Source organism: Crocodylus siamensis, chromosome 10 (assembly GCF_052110815.1).
Source record: "Crocodylus siamensis isolate JL-2025a chromosome 10, ASM5211081v1, whole genome shotgun sequence".
Taxonomy (NCBI): Eukaryota; Metazoa; Chordata; order Crocodylia; family Crocodylidae; genus Crocodylus; species Crocodylus siamensis.
In genome coordinates this window covers 71401618-71421973 of record NC_143404.1, presented here as the reverse complement: position 1 = coordinate 71421973, position 20356 = coordinate 71401618, and the positions used below count along the sequence as shown (strand labels likewise).

The 20356-nt window shown below is 51.4% G+C and overlaps 1 protein-coding gene and 1 long non-coding RNA gene across 9 annotated transcripts in view; one reads left to right on the top strand and one right to left on the bottom strand.

Moving 5' to 3' along the window:
• Nucleotides 1-42: 42 nt before the first annotated feature.
• On the top strand, nt 43-20348 carry LOC149856831 (uncharacterized). 3 transcript variants are annotated; one of them, XR_016444411.1, is made up of 3 exons: nt 43-463; nt 9019-13377; nt 17448-20348. It is a non-coding gene; the product is annotated as an uncharacterized LOC149856831 (long non-coding RNA). The 3 variants fall into 3 exon arrangements; XR_016444410.1 differs by having other exon boundaries at nt 50-463; nt 10785-13377; nt 17448-20343; XR_016444412.1 differs by lacking the exon at nt 43-463 and having other exon boundaries at nt 9576-9711; nt 10785-13377; nt 17448-20344.
• Nucleotides 13377-20356, bottom strand: part of GMEB2 (glucocorticoid modulatory element binding protein 2) — a 32744-nt gene continuing 25764 nt past the window's right edge. For 5 of the 6 annotated variants that reach the window (XM_090064419.1, XM_090064414.1, XM_090064417.1 and 2 more), the window contains 4 exons: nt 17514-17585; nt 15490-15651; nt 14310-14432; nt 13377-14040 (listed from right to left, as the gene is read on the bottom strand). In XM_090064419.1, coding sequence (XP_089920545.1) covers nt 13391-14040; nt 14310-14432; nt 15490-15651; nt 17514-17585 — 1007 coding nt within the window. In that variant the 3' untranslated portion in view covers nt 13377-13390. The remainder of the gene's footprint in view (nt 14041-14309; nt 14433-15489; nt 15652-17513; nt 17586-20356) is intronic. The other variant, XM_090064413.1, reaches the window with a different exon arrangement.

Here is a 20356-nt window from a genome sequence, read left to right as displayed (position 1 = left end):
CACGCCGCTGCCGGGCCGCCCCCGGGAGGAGCCGCGCCGAGCACCGGCCGGGCCCGGGCCCGCAGCCGCTCCCCGGAGCCGCCGCCGCCCCGGGAGCGCCCGCTTTCCTTTCCGCTACCATCGCGCGGGGGCTCGGGCCGCGGCCGCCGGCAGCCGGGGACGTGTTCCGGGCACGGCCGCCCTCCGGCAGCCGCGGGGAGGCGAGGGCCCGGGCGGGAGGCAGCGGCCGGCCGCGCACACGCAGCGCCGGCGCGGGGTGCGAGGCCGGGGGAGAGCTAGGCGCAAGCCAGCGCTAGGTAAAAGAGGTCGTGCCCGAAAGCTTGCAGAGGGCTCCTCCCCGACTCCTTCGTCGGTCTGATGAGGGAGATCGCGTCGGTCTGCCCGCGCCCCTGGACCCACACCGCCTCAGCCACCACCCCAGACCTGGGGGCGCGTTTACCCAGCAACACGGTCCGCCAACAAGGTACAACTTCCAGCTCCCTGCTCCCAGCGCGCAATCTCTGGGTTAGAAAACACCAGAGTCTCCCCCGGGCTCAGAGCTTCACTTTGAGCGCTGCCCTTTGCTTGACAATAGGTTTGCGGAGGGGCTGGCAGGAGGCAGGGGGAGGAGGTTTCCACATGTGCCGCAGGGCGGGGGGCTTCCAGCCCCAGCCTCCTCTCCCCTCCCAGGCACTCAGACAAAGGCGCCTCGCGGAGGGCCCAGGGGAGGCCGAGCACTTAACTGCTTTGCGAAGGAAGATGCTCAGGGAAGTGCATCAGGTGATCCCTCACAGCTGTCTCGGATAAGCGAAGCCGAGCCAGAGCAGTAAACCACTGAGATGGCCACGGTGCAACTTCCACCGACTGCAGCGCGGCCAGTTGCCCTCGCTCCCCGCCATGGCTGTCCGTAAGCGGAGGCAGACGGGGGAGCTTTGGGCCGGAGAAAATTTGATGAGATTGCTTTGGTAGCAGAGAGGGAAGGGTGCATCCCTGAACAGCCGTGGCAAACGGAGGCTCGGGAACAAAGGGACTGGAAGGCATTTACCAGGGCAGAGGCTGCTCTTTTATTAATTATTAGTATTACTACTACATTTCATGTTCCAGGTCAAATTAGCCAAATCAGTTCCAAATCATCCCCTGAGCACGACTCAGTCATTTCAAAACCGCTTTGATTGAGCGGGCAGAACTCAGTCGTTCTAAACCCGGCGTACGGCGCTACAACCGGCAAGCGCCCCCCGTCCCAGGCTCTCGCCCTGCTCCCAAACCCCCGGCAGGCATCCTCCGCGCAGGCCCAAGCCTGGAGGTCTCGGGGTTCGGATGCCCCACTCGATCTTGGCCGAAGCTGTGCGAGGGACAGGTCTTGACCGCTGACCCGTGCACCAGGCCCACCAGGTACCTGAAGGTGCCCGACCAGCAGCGCTGTGCTCCAGCACGCAGCGCCGGGCGGCGAGGCCCGAGGAGCACAACTGCTTCCAGCGTGCCATGAGCCGAGACACAACTTCCTCATTTGCGACAACAACATTAAAAGGAAAATAGGATGTGGCCGCCACAGGGCAGGAAGAGCAGCGGGCTGGAAACCAGCCACCAAACCGCAGAGCTGCCGAGTCGGGTGCCAGGTTTGCCGGTACAGTGCGAGCCCGTGGGTGGCTCCGGCGGCCATTCGAACCACGAGCCGTTCCAGGTCCAATTCGTTTCTCCGGGAAAGGCCCCACTTCGAAGGACAGGAGCATGCCGGCTATGCCTTTCTGGGGCTCGGCGCAACTACCCCCGGCTGCTTCCATTGCTCTGTAGTCCGGGCAGAAACTATTAATCAAGTGAGCACGTGGCTGCTGGCATTCGTCTGACAGCTACTTAAGGCACTCGACCCCCACTGCCGCCGGAGGCCGAGCAGATTTTGCTGTGCGCTATATTGCCAGCAAAACTCTGAGCGCACCTCTGCTCTCCCTTCCAGCGCTAGAGACCTCCCCTCCGCTAGCCCAGGAAGGTTTCTGCGGCCTTTTAACCGTCAGGTGATGTGCTAATCCTGCACGCCGGGCGTGGGGAACGTGCCAGAGGAGACGGCGGGAGGGAAATAAGCTCCACCACTGACCGAGTCAAGCTGCAGGTCGTCTGTTCGAGAGGCAGGAGAACAGGACGTACCAGGAAGCAGATGTTAGCAGCAGCCTTGACATTTGCATTGCCCGTGTAATGATAAAACTGAGAAAGTAGTAGTAGGTGACCGAGAATCCTTCTGGATCATGGTGTATGCGCAAGAGGTCACCGGGACCTTGGCTGCATAAGCCTAGGCAGGAGCGAAGGCTGCCCAGACCCGCCATCCCCCTTCGGCCCACGGAGGCAGAGTCCAAAGGCCAGACTGAGTCTGGAGCCTTGATGGCATCCGAGCATCAAACCCAGGTCTCCCATGTAGCAGACACAGAGTCTACCGCTGAACCACAACAGCAGGGCGCCTGAGAAGGATCAGCCTGCTAAAGGGGGAGAGAACAGCACAAAACCAAAAAAAAAAAAAAGTAGTGAGAAAACTTGGTTTGAATGGAGGAACCAGAGACAGGGAAGACACACAGTGCTCCAAATACAGTCCCAGCTGCTCATCAACCTAGAGCAGGGGTAGGCAACCCCCAGCACGGGCGCCAGGGTGGCGCTCGAAGGCATCTTGCTTGGCCTCTGTGCGGATGGTGGAGAAGGGGCTGGGGCTACCTGGCCACAACAAGGATCGCGCCCCTCGTGGCTCCCCTGCCATCTGCCCTTGGCATGCCAACATCTTACAAGTTCAAGTTGCCAGTGTCTTTAGCACCCTGCCCAAAAATGCTGCCAACCCCTGACCCAGACAGAGCGAGAACTGGCCACGCTGAGTGACGAGGCACCTCGTCAAGGGTAGAGGAGAGCGGAAGGGAGAGGCCCCGAATGCTGAAAGCAATGAACTCTGGCAGAAAGCAGAAGGAGGGGTGCTGGAGCGCTGATAGAGCAGCAGGAAGCAATGCAGAGAAGGAAACGTAAGTCTATCAAAGGTCAAACAACTGGAGCTGAAGCTGCCCCTGCAGTAGGAAACCAAGAGTGTAAAACCCTGTGCTAAAGATCTATGGCCTGCCCCAGGTCACTGCTCTCGTGCAGGTAAGACATGCCCGTTTTCTGCGGCCAGGGGCATCTCGAGGAGCTGCAAATCTCAGCGGTGTTTGTAGCGGATGCCCTGCACTGGACAGTAAAATCATTAGAGTGCTGCGTACTCTTCCGTTTCCTCTGGTCTCCTGGACAGAAAAATACAACGCTCAGCTTCCTTTGAATTAAGAAGTTCCCAGTCTTCCTTGCCACAGAAAAAAGTGAATTAAAAAAATGATCTGTAAAGGCACAAAACCCCAGAAGAACATTTACAATCATTTCTCCTATGCCTGAAGAAGGGTGCTTGTGCCCAGAAGCTTGCAGCTAAAGACAGTTTTTTGCAAACCTAGTTGGTCTAATAGAAGATATCACCTCTACCACGAGTCCCGATTCCAAAACCCCAGAAGACGCATACAACCCCCCCCGGTTTTCACTATTTTTAAAAACACTCATGATCTTGAAACCAGTGTCACATTCATGGGGGAGGATGTGGGGAGACGGCTTCTTTTTTGAACACTGGCTTTGATCCCATTGCCTTAGCCTCCACCCCAAGAGCTGCTCTGTAGACATCACCCAACCGGAGAGAGAAGTAAGGCAGATCCAGGGGTTGAGGCGTCTCCTCCAGGTTTGGCCAAGTGTGGATTCCCTACGGACCATGGTGATGAAGAGGCCAAGTGCTCACACAGGACTTCGCCTTGGAGAGCTTGACTGAAACCTTGGCATGAGGGAGACGAATCCTGAGAGCAGGCAGGATTGTGAGTCAGCATGTCAGCAGCACAGAGGGAGGAGAGAATCTGCCACTTGGTATTTTTAGCCAAAAAGGTCTGAGTTTCAGTTTCCATTTCTCCTCCTGACAAGTACACGTTGTGCAGCTGTGGCTGCCCCGCTGCTCTGCCGGTCACCTCCGGCCCCGGGAGGAGGGGTGAGCGGCCCCGGGCTTGCTCAGCTGGTCACGCGCTGCCCTTCAGCCGGTACCGTGTGCTGCCCGAAGGAGCCAGGACCGGCCACAGGAAGGGGAGCAGGCCTGCTGCTGGTGGCAGGACTTGCTGCTGCAAGGATTTTCCTCCCGGAAGAAAGAAAGCCCTGGGACAGGATGCAGGATTAGGTGGATATTCCCCAAAAAAGCAACCTCCACCTCTCCTGAGACCTGGCCGTCTGTACCAGCAGAAGATGCCCTTTGATGGCTAACGATGCTGATTTGGGGCCTCCCCTGGCCCTTTCACCTCCTAAAGCTCCTGCTGACGTCAGCGTGAGACATGAAACTCATGAGTCTCAATTTCTGTGTTATCAAAGAAACAAACAGGCCTTTGATCGAGTCAACAGCATGTTCTCAGGCTCTTATATAACTGCTTGTCGGGAGGCTTCTCCGGCGCCTGGGCCATAAAGCGGGGACCAGAAGGGGAACTCCCGAGGGCCTGGGAAGGACGTCAGTGCCCGAGAGCCGCCCAGGCCGCAGCTGGACGGACACCCAGGAGACTGCAAATCTGCTTTGCGAACCTGGCAACTTGCTCCAGCTCCCTGCAGTGAAGTCTGCTCAAATGAGGCAACCTACATAGCTGGGCCTGTGGCTATAAGGGAAACCCTCTCTGGTAAGACCTAGGGCTTTGTCTGCCCAGGGAGTTTCCCCAGCAATTGCTGTTCCAGGATAGCTAACCTGTGTTCGTGTGGATGCTCTTATTTCAGATCAAGGGCATCTCCTACCAAATGAGCTGAACCCGCTTCCAAGAGACATTCAATTAAATGGGGAAGTGGATTAAGCTAGTACTTTTGCACAGGGCTTCAGGCAGGAAGAGCAATTCCACTTCGAATTCACAGCTTCCTTCAATCCAAAGTAAGCTCCCCGTGTCGACCAGCCTACGCTACATGCTCGTAAATCGGACAGTGAGGAGACTGAGAGGGAAACCTAGCAAGAGCATCACATCCCACTGCCCTGATCTCAAACTCTCGCCTACCCAACAGACCCCGTTGTTTCTCTGGATCGTCGGCATCCCCGGCACAAACAAGACAGCAACAGAACCGGATACACGGCCTCTAGCACGTATGCAAACCAAATGACTGCTGTGAAGAGGCTGAGAAAACAGGAAGCATTTTGAAATCCCTTACTTCTTCCCTGCGCAAGACTCAGGTTGCATTTCGGAGCAGTGTTTGAGCCTCGTTCGGGAAAACACGGGACGCTCCTGTAACGTCACAGGGACTCGAGTGCTTTACTGAACTAACTGAACCCGTGCACAACCATCTTCCTTCCTGGAGGAGAAAGCCAGGACTATGCGATGTCAGCAGTCGGTCCAGGACGTGCAGCTGGTCTCCGTCTGCATAGGTAGAGTCTGGTCCCTTGGGTCTCAGGAAAAGCAAACAGAAACTCAAAGAGTCTTAAGAAGGAAACCAAAACAGATCCCTTTAGAGAGGGAGCAACAGATCAGCCCTCTCCCACTCGAACCACGTGCTGGCAGCCAGACGCTGCCGGGGTAGCAGGACCAGCACGTATCATGCTACGAAGGAGTGGTGCGAACAGTTAGACTTTGGAGTTCCTCTTTACCGCGCCTCTAGCCACCTGCGTTCGGCCACCGTGCCGCGCCTTCTCGGGTCCCACCGCTGGATCCCCGCACGCGTCCAAGCGCACCTGCCACCACACACGTCGTACGTTCAGTGTCGAACATCCGGGTCAGCTTATCAGCGCCGTTAATTAAATTCTGTTGCTTAATAAACAGGCAGGTCTTCACCGGAAGGACACGAGGAGCAGTTTAATTGTGCTGCGAGCAGTGACTCATTGCATCGGCTGTTAATTATTATGAGCAATTGGAGAGGGTGATTCAGTGTTGAGGACATCGGCTGGATGCTTCAGAGGCCAGCGAGCAGAGCCCCCCTGTTCGACGCTGGACAAGGCACCGGCCTCTCTCACCTTCTCTCCTGGAAACAGGACAGCACTGCCTCATCTCAGCGCTGTTGCATTTTTACCCAAAAGCTGGAGGGGAAGAAGACAGTCTCCTTTTAAATCTACCAAATGAGCCATTACTATTTTGGGGTCTGGAACAGACTGTGTCTCCAGGCCCCACGGAAAACAGCCCATCTTTGTAATTAGAGATCTAGATGGAAAGCATTTCCTGTTCCCTTACCTGCCAGGATCCAAGTTCAATGTTTTTAGTTTCCTCTGGAGAACATTACAAGCCCTTTCACTGGCACAGGGAATTGTGCCATTGCTTTATGCCTCAGTTGTATTGTTAACCTGCTGCTAGTAGCCTTGCCACCTCCAGCGGTCAGTTCGGTCACCACCCCAGGGGATACTCATCTCCAACCCAGGTCTAGCTTTCTCAAGAAACATGAATGACTGGTGGTCCGAAGACAACCAACAGTCTTTTCTGAACAGTTTCATGCTACAGATTCAGCCTCTTGTGGACATCTGGGCCTCTTCCCAGCAGTGAAGTACCCGCAGTTACTCAGAGAAGGGCACAGACCTCCTGTATGGGACCACTGGTGTTTCCCAGGGTATATTTCCACTGCTGCCCAAAGTCGTTGCAGCATCCAGTTAGCTGGAAACTGGAAGAGCTCTTCCAGTTAACTAGGTCAAGTGCTGATAAGGGGGCAGCCACAGCAGCCTGGAGCTCGCCAGAGGTTGCTAACACATGGAGGCAAATTCCCTGGCAACTAGTGCAAGCTGAGGTCTGAACTGGCACAACTACGCTGCCATTCGTACCCGAGAGAGCAAGTCCAAGGAGAGCCTGGGTATGCAACAGGTTTGGATTGCTCAGTAAACACAGAGAGACAAGTCCACAAAAGCAAAGTTTATACCAAATCCTACTTGCGGTTTGGACTGGTGGAGGCACATTGGCTACCAGCCACATGGGACATTTGTCACAGGGATTCCTCTTGGCGTATCCACCTAATGTGACATCCCAAGCTGGAAGCCACACTTCCACCTCCTTGCCTTCTCTCTTGGTACCCACCAGTCCATCGAGCCGGTCTCAATTGCAGTGGAAGCGCAGGACCCGGCACAGGAAACAAGAGCCTGAGCCAGTGCCCACTGACTCCGACGAGGGCCTTTCCACTTATCTCTGTGCGATGTGGGTTGGAAGTTGCAGGGAGGAAAGCAGAAGACAGATTGTGTTGACTGCTGCCAACCAGCAGCCTGCCTGGCGTGACCCGCTTGCCCGGCCCCGTCCACGTGTCAGATTCAGGGCACTCAGGGGGTGTAAAGCAACGTGACTTCTGAACATGTTCAAAACAAAACCTGACTTCACTCCACGGTAGTCGCAAACACGCCAGGCCCAGGAGGCAGGGCCCAAAATGGTGTCAGCAAAGGGAAGCACACACCTCTGTCTGCCTGCCTTAAAGGAAGTAGTGAAGGCAGTGAAAGGGCAGAGCCCCGAGATCTCCTTGTGCTAGCACCACACCCAAAAATATTTGATAGCTAGTGACTTGCAGCTCTGGCATGCACCAACCATTTCCTTTACTGGAGTTGTCCAAGTAGCTCCTGGATCACAAATGGATGGACTGGCAGGTGCCAAGAGAGAAGGCAGGGAGGCGGAAGTGTGGCTCCCAACTTGGGGTGTCGCATCAGAAGGACACAGCAAGAGGAATCCCTGTGACAAAAGTCCCACGTGGCTGGTAGCCAATCCGCCTCCACCAGTCCAAACCGATAGCAGGATTTGGTATAACTTTGCTTTTGTGCCCTTCTCTCTCTCTCTCGCGTCTACCGAGCAATCCAAACCTGTTGCAGCTCACGGAGACACGGCTCTCCCTGAACTGGCCCGCCCAGGTACTAACGGCAGCATAGTGCTCCGTGTCTGTCTTACACGGGTGGTATCGACAACAGCAAAAGCCTCTAGGAAGAGGACAGCGGTTCCCTTAACATCACTAAACAAAAATCCCTTTTACAAAATATCCCACAGCTCTAAGGACCACGTGGCCATTCCCTCCCATGATCAATAGCTAGCCAGACACTTCACAAAGTTTTTCCTCTAGAATGCTTGCACCTATTGTTTTCATGCATTTATCATTTCCACTGCAGCATCACCCAAAGGCCTCAGTTAGGATCAGGGTCCCAATTTGCTTAATGCTATACAAACATAGAAAGATATCCTGAGCCTATGATGCAGTACTCTATTTCTAGTGTGGCTATGACGATATCAAAATTGGCAACTCTACCTGAAAAATATTAAGGCCTTTGACAGGTGACTCTTCTGGGGTTTTTTTATCATCATCATAATTCCACTAGTTTTATTTTTGATGAAGAGCAATTAAGAACTAACAGTAGCAGTCAGAAAATACAATTTCCTTCCTCTAAGAACGTCAGTAGTTCGAATTGCTACGTAACAATTCTCAAAGAGGAAACTCTCAGCTGGGCGGCGCAGGGGTGGCCAGCTGGCACGCTTTCAAGCAGGCACAGTGCAGCAAATCAAACGAGGGCGACTGCTGTGGTGAGCCCAAGGGCCCGCATGCTGGCAGCGCAGCCCCGAGCACGTGCCAAGAAGCAGACTTGAGACGGCACTGGCTCCTCTGCATAATGGAGCAGGGGAAGGCGGGCAGGACAGGCCTCGTGACAAAGCTCCCTGGCTCACGCCGGGTATCACTGCAAGGCTCCGAGGAGGGTTCTTGGAGCAGCCGGTGCCTGGCCTCAGATCAGTTTAGAGCAGTGGTGCTCAGCCCCGAGTAGCTGAGCATTTACCCAAAAAGCCTACAGCATATCTCCCTGCAGGTAAGTTATTGGAAAGGCTCCAGCTAGAAAGAAAAAGCTGTGTACATGAGTTAACATTGACAGAGAGCTGCAGAAATTGTGACTGCAGGAAAGAGAAACCCAGTGCATTCAGCAAACACCTTTCACACTGCGGTCTGAGTATCGCTGGTTTGAGAGCATCCAACAGAGATGCTGATTCGGGTCTGAAACAATCTCCGCTTCAAATCCTGCGCTGTTTTTAATGCCCTTTCTGTCTCCGTCTCGTCATGTTCTAGACAGGTGCTGCAGAGCCAGAGAGAGAAGGGAACGGCACTGCCGAGTCCCGGAGTAACCATTGCGCAGCACACGGTCTGGTGTTTTTCACACAGCGGCGTGGCGTGGCAGCCTCCCTTGGTAGCACCAACGGTGTCCGGAGGCACAGCCGGGCTTGGTTAGCATCTCCATGAGGCTGCTGAACAATCTCTTCCTTCCCTGTTGGCAGAAGCACAAACATATTTCTCACTTGGGGGCTGCTGCTCTCAACAAACAGGGATGCTGGCTCCAAGCTAGACAAGATGCTCCTTCTCCCTTTTTTTTAAATAAGGGGAAATCTAGTGCCCATCTTTAAGAAAGGGAAAGAGGAGGAACCAGGGAATGATGAGACGACTGGCTCTGTGGATGCAGGGAGAGCAGTGAACGTGATATACCTTGATTTTAGCAAGGCTTTTGGTCTCCCACACCATTCTCACAAGTAAGCTAAGGAAGAATGGGTTGGATGAATGGACTGTAAAGTGGACAGAAAACCGACTGGATCATCGGGGCTCAGAGGGCAGTAGCCAATGGCTTGATGTCTAGTTGGCAGCCGGTATCAAGTGCAGTGCCCCAGGGGTCGGTCCTGGGGCCGGTTTTGTTCAATGTCTTCATCAACGACCTGGAAGATGGCACCGAGTGCACCCTCAGCAAGTCTACAGAGGACACCAAGCTTGGAGGCAAGTAATGGATATGCTGGAGGGTCGGGCTAGGATTCAGAGAGACCTCAACAAATTGGAGGACTGGACCAAAAGACACTTCATGAGGTTCAAAAAGAAGCGTCCTGCACTTAGGACGGAGCAATCCCGGGCACCGGGACAGGCTGGGGGCCAACTGGCTGGGCAACAGCTCTGCAGAAAAGGACCTGAGGGGACAGGGGACAGTAAGCTGGATAGGAGCCAGCGGTGCGCCCTTGTGCAAAGCTAACAGCATCCTGGGCTGCACGGGTAGGAGGCAGCAGATCGAGGGAAGTGATTCTTCCCCTCTATTCAGCACGGGGGAGGCCACCTCTGGAGTCCTGTGTCCAGTTTTGGGCCCCCCGCTGCAGAAAGGATGCGGACAAATTGGGGAGAGCCGACGGAGGGCAATGAAAATGGTTTGGGGCTGGGGGCAGGAGAAGCTGAGGGAACTGGGCTTATTAAGTCTAGAGAAGAGAAGACAGAGGGGGATTGAACAACAGCCTTCAGCTCCCCGCAGGGGGGCTACAAAGAGGACAGAGCTGGGCTGGTCTCAGTGGGGACAGATGACAAGACAAGGAGCAATGGGCTCAGGTTGCAGCAAGGAAAGTTGAGGTTGGATATTAGGAAAAACTCTCTCACTAGGAGGGCAGCGAAACACTAGAACAGGCTGCCCAGAGAGGTTGTGGAGTCTCCTTCCTCAGAGGTTTTTAAGACCTGGCTAGACAAAGCCTTGGCTGGGATGATCTAATTGGGGCTGATCCTGCTCGGAGCAGGGGGTTGGACTAGATGCAACCTCCTGAGGTCCCTTCCCACCCTCATTTTCTGTGAGTGTATAAGATCCACAGTCCTGGGGTGTGTTGCAATGAGAAGAGGTCAAGAGCTAGTGTGCTGTACTTAGAGAACTTGCACACAGCATCCAACTGGGTGTGTCATCTCTGTTTCTTGTCTCTACTGGATTGCCCTGGCACGCATGGATGCACATGCACACAGGCCTATTCAGTCACTGAAGCCTTTTGTCTCAGTTTGTCTCCAGGTGCTAAACCCTCCCTTAATTTCTTCCTCTTCTCTAACAGAAATGCATTCCAGCTCCTCCCAGTGTAGAAACTCTGCTACAGCAGCACCCCAGACAGGATGGGGAGGCCGGATAAGGAGAATGAAAGATCTAGGGAGGACACTCCTTCCCATTCATGCCGGCTGGCCAGCTATCCACGATTGTGTCATAAACACGTCCCACATCCTGGGGTGAAGAGCAAAGAAAAGCCCCTGAATGTCATTAGCAAAAAGTCTGAGGCAAAACTTCTCTGTTCACAAGCCTAGCGATATCAGTGCTACAATTCGCATTTCTGGAGGAGCTTGTTCCAGTCCCAGGGAAGCTGTATATTTTCATCCTCCTCTCCAGCAAATGCAGAGTTTAAAAAAAAAAAAATGCAAAAACAAAACCTCTGTCCTTCTATAATCCAGATGACAGTTAATTTTGTCATCTGACAACAAACCTTTAGAAGAAATGGCAGGTAATGCCCCTTCACTCCTTGCTGGGTGGGGTCTGGCATAAGGAATTCCAGGTTGGTCTACAGAGCACAGAGCAGCCTGGGGAAGTTCAGCTTCCCCCACCCAAATCAATGGAGCTGCCACCCTTTCACGCCTTCCTAGGAGGCTGGGATCACAAACAAAAGACACTTCATTCCCACCTAACTTCCTACCCAAGCCTTAAGCAATGCTCCCCCGAACTTAGCCAGCATCAAGTCTGTGCTCACTTCAAGGAAAGAACCTTTGACCTCAGTCAGTCCTCTCACTTTTCAGGCCACGTGAACGAGACAAACCCTCCAAATCTCTAGATTAGTATGTTCACCTAAACTTCTTCCCGAGAACCCTGTTGGGGTGTGCAGGGCTCCTGCGGCTCAGGGACCAGCTGCAGAAATCTGGCCAAACATCACAGACCACCAGAGGTTCACAGATCATCGTTACAGGGGCAGAGGGAAACAGCATCCCAGACTAGGGCATGAAACAACACAATCTGCCCCAAATTTTGGAAGAATCTGCTGTGTTTCTTTGCAAAGTATGCAAGAAGCAAGGGGAGTAAGGGAAGAGCTTCTTTAAATCAGAATCATGGCCGTGCTTTGGCCTAGTCTTGTACGTAAATACGAGATGCATCGACCAGACACGGATTAGGAAATGCAATACGCTGACGGCACTCTTTCAAAAAAATATTTATTAGGTTATTAAAGTGACCTGTTGCTGCTGCTGCCACCGGCAAACTGAGCTTGTAGAAAACCCACGCTTCAACCCTTTTTGCTGGAGATGGTGAAAACAGCTCCTTATGTACGCATTTTTTTTTAAATTGAGGACAGTAGCAAGACTCGAGTGAACTGAATAATCAAAAGACTATTCAAGAACTGCATATTCTAATGGCACCTCTCAAATCTTGCAGCCACAAAGCATCTTTCCAACACAATGGGAAAGGACAACAGCATGCAGCCACATCAGTAAGGCTCGTGGCTGGACGCTTCTGAGCAGAGGATCAGCGTGGACGTGATGACATTTAGGTTTCAGCGTTCACACCCTGCTGAAATGGAGGAAGTTGAAACACCTTTTAGTGCTGCTGTTTAATGAGCATCTCTGCAGGTTCAGCAGTCTGAACCTTCTTGCTATACCCCCTTCGCAACCCAGACAGCTGCAAGATTGGCTTTAAGAGAAAGCAAACAAAACAAAAACCAAACCCAAACCGAAAGTACAGATTGTGGGAGCAAACGGACATGGACCTTAATCCTCAGAGGTTACAGACTTTTCACATCTGTGGATTTCTCTCATCCCAGGATGGAATCAAACCCTTTTAGCCACCCTCCATCCTCCACCCCTACGATCAGATGCGGGAACCCAGCATCTTAATCACAGTGAGGAGGCTTCCCATCAGGCAATACTGACATATGGCATTTTAAACTGTCCCAGTCCAATGTCATGTGCAGAAACCAACAACAAGGGTCACCTGCATCACCCCTGTGACTGCTGTACATTAGAGGATCTCCCCATGTCCAAGGCTGCTTTCACTTCACTGCCATGCACCTCTTAGTAGTAACCATCCACTGAACTCAGCTGCGCACCCTGTACTGGCCCTCTGCCCAGACACCAACCTCCCAGCCTGCCCTCTCCTAGGAAGGAGCAGTAGCAGATGCTTCCTGGGACTCGGGCAGTCATTGAATGATGCCAGACCCCAGAAATACACCTTGGCCGCCAGCCATCAGCTTCTGGAGCTACACCTAGTACTCACCTGCTCAACAGCCGGTATTTCCTTAACCTTTGCTACTTCCTGTTCGTTGCCCTGTGCTGTGGCCCTGCCCATCCTTGTTCCTCTAACCCTCTCTGCTCCAGGATGTCTGGAGACAATCCCATGCTCATGAGTGAGGCATGGAATAATGTATTCCTGAAAAGCAGGGGAGGAACTTTTTTAACTTAAACCAGAACAACGCAATTCTCATCCTTCCCTTTTCATCCTTTTTTTTTTTTTTTGGGTGGGGGGGTCCTCCCTCTGATCGCACCTTGTTATTACCAATATTAGCCGTTCTCCAAGTCTCATTTCCCTGTGCCCTCTTTACACTGCTTCTTCTTCTCTCAATACAGACAGAAAAAGGCAGCTTCACCCAGAGTATGTCACAGAAACAGTCTCTCCAGGTGAGTTCCCCTTTCATTTCTGCTCTGATTCTTCTGCCACTGTGGTCACCTCAATTGTTGTGGTGTGTTCGTCCGATGCTGCTGCACCCTCAACCGCACTAGACGGCACCGTCACAATTGTGCTCCCACCGGGAGCCATTTGTGTTACGTTCTGTATGGCAGTGCCTAGTCCCGGTAAGGTGAGCAACTGGAAAGGGCTCACCACTTTTACCACAGTGCTGCCATCCTGTATGGCGGCTGTGCTGAGGACAGTCAGGTTGGAAGCGTCGGGATGGATCTCCACAGCGTTGGGGAAGCTAGAGCCTGCCGAGGCCAGTACAGTGTATCCCCCCAACAGGGGCGAGGCAGGGCAGCCGACTGCAGAAGTCTGAGATGTGCTTTTCCCAAGCATAGATGTCGGAAGGGCAGACACCACTTTGCTGAGAGGAAGGCTGGCAAGCTGAGAAATTGGCACTCCTGGGGCAACAGCGATTTGGGCAGACTGGGACAGGACTTGCGAAGTTATGGCAGCTGGCCCCGACGTGGCCCTCGTCAGCCGGGGGCGTTTCAAAGGTGCAGGGACAGAGACTGGTGTCAGAGTCATCAGCACGTTGTTGAGGTGCTGTGATTTGTGCTTTAGCTCCTTCGCCCGCTTGCGGTGCTCGTCACACTGCTGCTCCAGAGCTGAAAACAGAGATGGGGACAAGGGTTAAGAGAGCACCTACCAGCCGTGGCCTAGCACAAGTCTCCCAGTGGCCAGTGCCCTGTTTCTGATATCCTTGCAACCCCTGGAGTACAAGCAAAACAGGTTAACCGGTCTCTTAGCACTATTCCAGACCTCTTTAGAGTGCATTGTTTGGCTTTAGGAAGAAATCTATGTTCTCCTACAGAAATGCAGTGCGGGAGCACTAGATATCACAGGACTAAGATGTTGGAATGCCCTTGGAGCATACCTGCTAAATCCCGTGTGTACTGTTCTCTTGAGCGGTCCATCTGGCATTTGTGGCTAGCCAGAACTTTCTTTACAAGGTCCAGCATGCCAAAGTTCTGGACAATGTTGTTGAGTAAGACTGCATCTTAAAAACATGAAAGGCAGACATAAAGCTTTGAGGAAACTATCATTCGCTACAGACACGATTGAACTTCTTCCTGGTAAAACACAAATACGTAACACTAACATTGCCAAAATCTTTTTCAGGATAACACAAGCAGTCCCAGCTCCGGAATTCATTAACATTTACATTTAACATTTACATTTAAAATGATGAGGCAGGAAGGAGATGGCAATGTGCCAAAAGGTAATTAGGAAAAGACAGTCCTTTCCCCACAAATACAGATTGTTAAGAGAGGTCTCCAGACAAAATAGTCGGTTGATCTCTGGATAACACTTGCCTAAGAGTGGTCAGAAAACAACACTGTGTTCACAAGATACATGAGAGAGACTTTGTTACAGAGGGGAAAAATAAGCTAAGAAAGTCTTCTATAGTTTAAATTTATGAAAAATGCAGATCTAGATCTATTTTCTCTTGTTTTTAATAAATCTTTTTCTGGTTAAGAATGTCTGTTATCCAGATGACTTTCCATAGAAATTTCTGAAAAAAAAGGAAGCCCATAACTTCTAAGGAGTTTTCATCACGGGGCAGGAAAAGGTGTCTTCTCCCACTGAGGCATATAACAAAAGCCATGCCAGGTAGCACACCAGGAGAGAAACTGAAAAGACTAAGGACGACAGAAGAGCTGGCAGTGGCATTTGGTCCCAAATGCTGGTGTTTTATAAAGTATCTAGAAGTAAACATTAAATTACTGCTTCTATATTCAGTAACCATATGCATGCTTACCCAGCATGCATGGCAATTGAACTGCAAAAACCAGTTCTTGTTAGCAGCATGCATTTAAATGGCAAGACTGGTGGGAACTGGTTTGTCAGCTGCTGGAAACATTCTTTTATTTTTTTCTACAGATCAGATTGCAGTTTCCAAGGAAGTTGGCTGCAATGCTGCTTTGCACCACTAAGGTGCAGATAGCAATGGGACCAATTATTTCCACATAGAACTGACTCTGTGTGTAAAACTTAAAAGGGGATGCCAACAAAGTGGATGCAACAATGATAATAGACATAAACACGCCACTTACTAGCTCCTGCAACCACAGTCTTACCGCTGAGCTGCAAGGGAGGATCCTGGACTCGCTGCTGTAAGCCTTTCATGTTCTCCACAAGCTCCTGCTGAAACTCTTGGATGACTTCTTCCAGCAGGCCTGCATCCTTCAGGCCTCGCCAGAAAGCAAATGTGTCATCTACGGGTGCAGGAAGCAAGAAGGGAGAACATTAAAGCACTAGGAACAGGTGGTAGGAAGTTTTGCTAACTGACACATCATGAGTGGGTTATGCATCTACAACTCCTTTTAGAAAATGGTGATCCATCTAGACTTTGCCTTGGTGGGGGCAGAGGCAGAACCCAGGGTAAATGGGACAGGGGCAAAACACACCTGGAACAAACACCCTGTGAAAGTGGCAAGGGTAGGAAAAAGTGCTTCACTGCAGAGCTTCACGAGAAGACACATCTTTGCTTATCCTCCCCCCATCCACCACAGCACAGAGGACTAACAAGGCTATGGCAGAAAGCCACCTTGTTTCTCCCCAAAATCTCTGCCCTGTGACTCTGTGATTAGATGGGCCAGCACGGAGGATTCACACCTCAGCCTGTCTCTTTAGGTGACCTGAGCTGGCTGCAGTCCTGAGGGAGGGGGAACCTGCTCCCTCTGCCTACGTGACTTGCATCAATCACCTGGGTGGGGGGCATCTACCTGGGGAGCTGGAATCTGCCCGGTAACAGGTGATGTATTTCAAATTGGTTGGCTGACAGCCAGCTGGGGCCGACCTCCACGGGACCAGGTGAATGAGGTCACAGGGGCTGTATAGGTTGTGGGGGAGGAGGCTGGCTCTCTTCGGCCATGAGGTGAAGCAGCAGCCAAGCAGGGGAGACAGAGAAGCCTTACCATCTGGACCTAGCTCTCTCTCACCCCAAGACTCCAGGGGGGAAACTGGAGACCTCTGGAAGATGCTTGTGAGGAAGCTACTCAATCGGATTAGATATCTAGCTGGCAGTAACACAGATGCGTAATCAAAAGGCTACCACAGCCACACTGTTTGATCTTTAGGATTTCTAAGAAATTGCTCAACCCTGTACCCTAGTTTACCCTACCCCCTGTAATCAATAAAGTTCTCCTTTTTGACTGGTGTGGGAGACTTATTGAGGGGTGGGTCTAAATTATGCCTAAGAGACCCCTTAGGTCTGCGGACTAAGGGAGACTTTACTTTTTGCCCCCTGATTTGGGGAAGTGCCCCAAGTGCCTGTACCGGGTCAAACACCTGTCGGACTATTAGGCCTGTGTTTCCCCGAGGACACAGGGCCGAGACAGTCCCTTCTCGGGGTGGTGGTGGCGACGTTACCCCCAGACTAGCGAGTGTGCTCCGGGAGAGGGGTCGGCCAAGCATAAGGCACCCCTAGGGAGGCATTCGGAGTCTGGAAGGTGGGCGGGCACAGGGAGGTGGGCGGCTCAACGTAGGTGCGCCCCCTTCTGGCCCGCCACAAAGGCAATGAAGCCACAGAAGAATGCTAGTCTCCTCTCCCAGCTCAGGCTTCAAAGCAAGTCACAGTAATACGCAGGAAGGACAGAGGCAGAGCTTCCCTTAGGAAACCTTCCTACCTCCCACAAGCAACTGGGTCAAGGTCAAAGATTCACCCTGAGCTATCAAATTACTGTGGTTAAGACATGCCAGTTCCTGTGGCCAATAGTGCACAAGGCAGTAATGTAGCTAGTATCAGGTCTCCCTGTCTTGGACCCCCACCAGCCTGAATGACCAGGCACTCTGACACAGCTGTTGACAGGGAGGTGTTTGGCTCAATCCAGATGCCACACACCAACCTCCACAATGTCCCCTAACTTCGCTGAATCAGAGATATAGGCAAGAAAGCTATACATGAACCACCAGCATGTAGTGCTGCTTTACTGAGCCAGGATGAAATTGTGTTTTCCTACTTAACCTTTGTTCCTCTCCTAACCGCTCCCTACACCCTTTTCAAATACAGGTTGTCCACGCAGAAGGCACAAGAGAAATGGTCTGCACTGCATCAGGTGGTTTCCATGGACTGTACCTCCAATGGTAGTGGTCCAATCAGTGGCTTCCTCGCACGTTTCTATGGTGATCGTCGCAGGAGATCCATTTACTGCAATCAAGAGTGAAAAGGAAAAGAAAACAAGTCATGGCTCTTCTCTTGTCTTTCCACGTAGTGTCAGTCTCTGCAGCATACACCCACTTGCCATGTTACTGCAACAACTCGCCTTCTTTTTTACTGGGTGCATTCAATTATGTATGAGCTTGTTATCTCCTCCAGCTCTGTCAAATAAAGACAGAGATAGAAGTGCAGAGCTAATGGTCACACAAAGCCAGTGGGGGGCTTTGCTTACCTTTTACTCAGCGGCACAATAACAGAGGGGTTATTTATGCAGCTCTGGAAAATGGACATTTTCCTGGGGAACAGTGACTTTTTTTTACGTCAGATTTTTTCTCTATTACTACACAGAGCAAAGGGCAGGCAGATTTATTTTGTACCTTTAATACGTTTTCACAGAAATTGTGATGTACAAAATCAGACTAAGTTGCCACATCCACAGGACACAGAAGAAAGAGTAAATGCTTAATAAGAACCCCTATTTTCCACTTTTGTGTTGACAGGCCCAGAGAGACTCAATCAACTAGCCCACTCTTTCCCCTACTGAGGATATGGACAGACATACATGTGAAGCCCTTCAACTCACTCTAAAGTGAAGCAGTCCTAGTTTGGAGCACATCTGTACAAGTGTACAGTCCCTTCCCAGCTGAAGTGCTTCAAACGTGCTGGAGCTCATGCTGTTGGGCAACTGAATAGTTACAGGGCTAGTGAGCTGGGTTGCAAGCTTGCTTGTTGGTCGTGATACCCTGGAGGCTTTTGAGGACAGCCGAGTGGGAACATCCGAGCATCTATTTGGGGCTTCTTTCTGTTGCAAGGCTGATCCGTTTCATTTCAGGAGGGCTCCTCCGTTTCACGTGCACTCAAATACTGCCTGCTCTATGCCCGGAAACAAACTGCTTTCTAAAAATCAGCGTGAAGTGTGAACTCAAGGAAGGCAAAAGGAGGGGCAGAAGCCTTGAATGTGTCCTGAAACCTGCCTTGCTCTATGAAGCCAGGCACCCTGTGTCCCCATGGAGGGGAGGGTCCTTGGGGGTTGAGTGACAAGGCAGCGCATGTCCTGCTCCCTGGTGTAGATGGATCAAAGGGGCTGGAGTCCCACATGGTGCTACTTTCCCGAGAACTACTGAAGGCAGTGGAGCTGGGAGCAAGTCACAGAGAGATCAGCTCACAGTGGCAGGAGGGGTGAGAAGCATAGCACTGTGGGACGCTGGTGGACTGACCAACTTGTTGCATTTTGGGGAGAAGAACTAATGTAACATGAAGCACTTCATAGTGAAGTCCTTTAAAGTTGTTCCCATTTCATCCAGGGTCATTTTTTATTTTTATTTTTTTATATGGTTTGGATTGATTGGTAGCACTTGAACATCACACATCTGCCTCTTCACTTTTTATAGTGCTTTTAAGGCACTTGACAGGCTGTAACCTCTGTCCATGACCTCACCACACTACGAGATCCTTGCTGACTCCTACATTTGCCTATCATACTTCCCTCCAGCTGTTCATGCGATCTCTGCAGCTTGTCCAAATCTCTGTGGTATTGTTACCATAGAGATGAAGGGGCCAGGGTGTCAGTCACACTGCATGCGGGAGGTGCAGAAATGAAAATCTGGGTCTGAGAAGCAGCCGTTCTTTTGGGAACAGCTGAATACTTTACTTGAAAACAGAGCCGTCTGTAAAACTCTGCTGCTTGAAATTAATTCTTCTCTTAACAAGTTTGTTCTTTCCCCTCCGCAGCCTTTCTTTTTCCCTCCTATTTGTTTCAAACGCAGCTGACTCCATCAGCACGGCTGCTTCCTTGCGTGCATGTTAATATCCGTAATTACATTAACTGGAACACCCACAGCACAGAGGTTGGAGTCTAGACCCAAGCTGGGGACGAAGTAGCACAGAGCGAGGGAAAAAAAAAAAAAAAAACCAACCAGAGGTCGCACATAGCGACTGAAGCATGAGGTTCAAGTCTTTGGTGCTCTGTGCAAAGCTAGCTGACAATGCATACCTCATTTGCATTGCTCCTTTTTTTTAAAAAAAGAAGCTCTTGGTAGCAAAGGGAATTGAAAATATAGGTGTTTAGGTGTTCAGAAATCAAAGAACATCCCCACAGAACATTCCCCGTAATTATAAGGCATATGAAATTTAGGGCTTAAGCTACTTAATGGTTAAGTCTTAACCAGTATCCTTTAAATCCATTTCTTCCAACTTATGTGCATGAGATCTGATAGAAACCAGTAGTATTCCCTGGCTATATTTAATCTTTCATCAGACAAGAATGATCAATAATTCAGATGGAGAGCCTTAAACGAAAACGTCTAAATTATTCAGAAGAAAGTCGGTTCCTGGCTTTGAAAGGGAACGCAGAAAAAGGGACTTCGAACTCAGCTGCAACAAAGAAACTGCGCTGATCTCTGTGATAAAACACGGCAGGCAGCTGGCACCTGGTCAGAGGCTGGCACAGAAGAGGAGGAACATCGAGTGGGGAAGAGTTTTCCAGCAGATTAACTAGAGGCCTTTACTTTTTAGGTGCTTGGGAAAGCAGGGTGAAAGACGGGCCACTCTTGTAAGTGCCATTCTTGCAGAGTATCCAAAGGACACCCTTGCCAGGCATCTACTTCTCTGCCATGCTGTGCTCCAATGGCTAGCTCTGATGTGAAACCCAGTGTTGGAAGGGGGAAAAACAAACAGGAGGAAAGTATCAGTAACTTTTTTTTGTAAAAAGCTTAACAGAGACAACAATAATGGCATTTATGTGGCTATAACATGCACTGAAC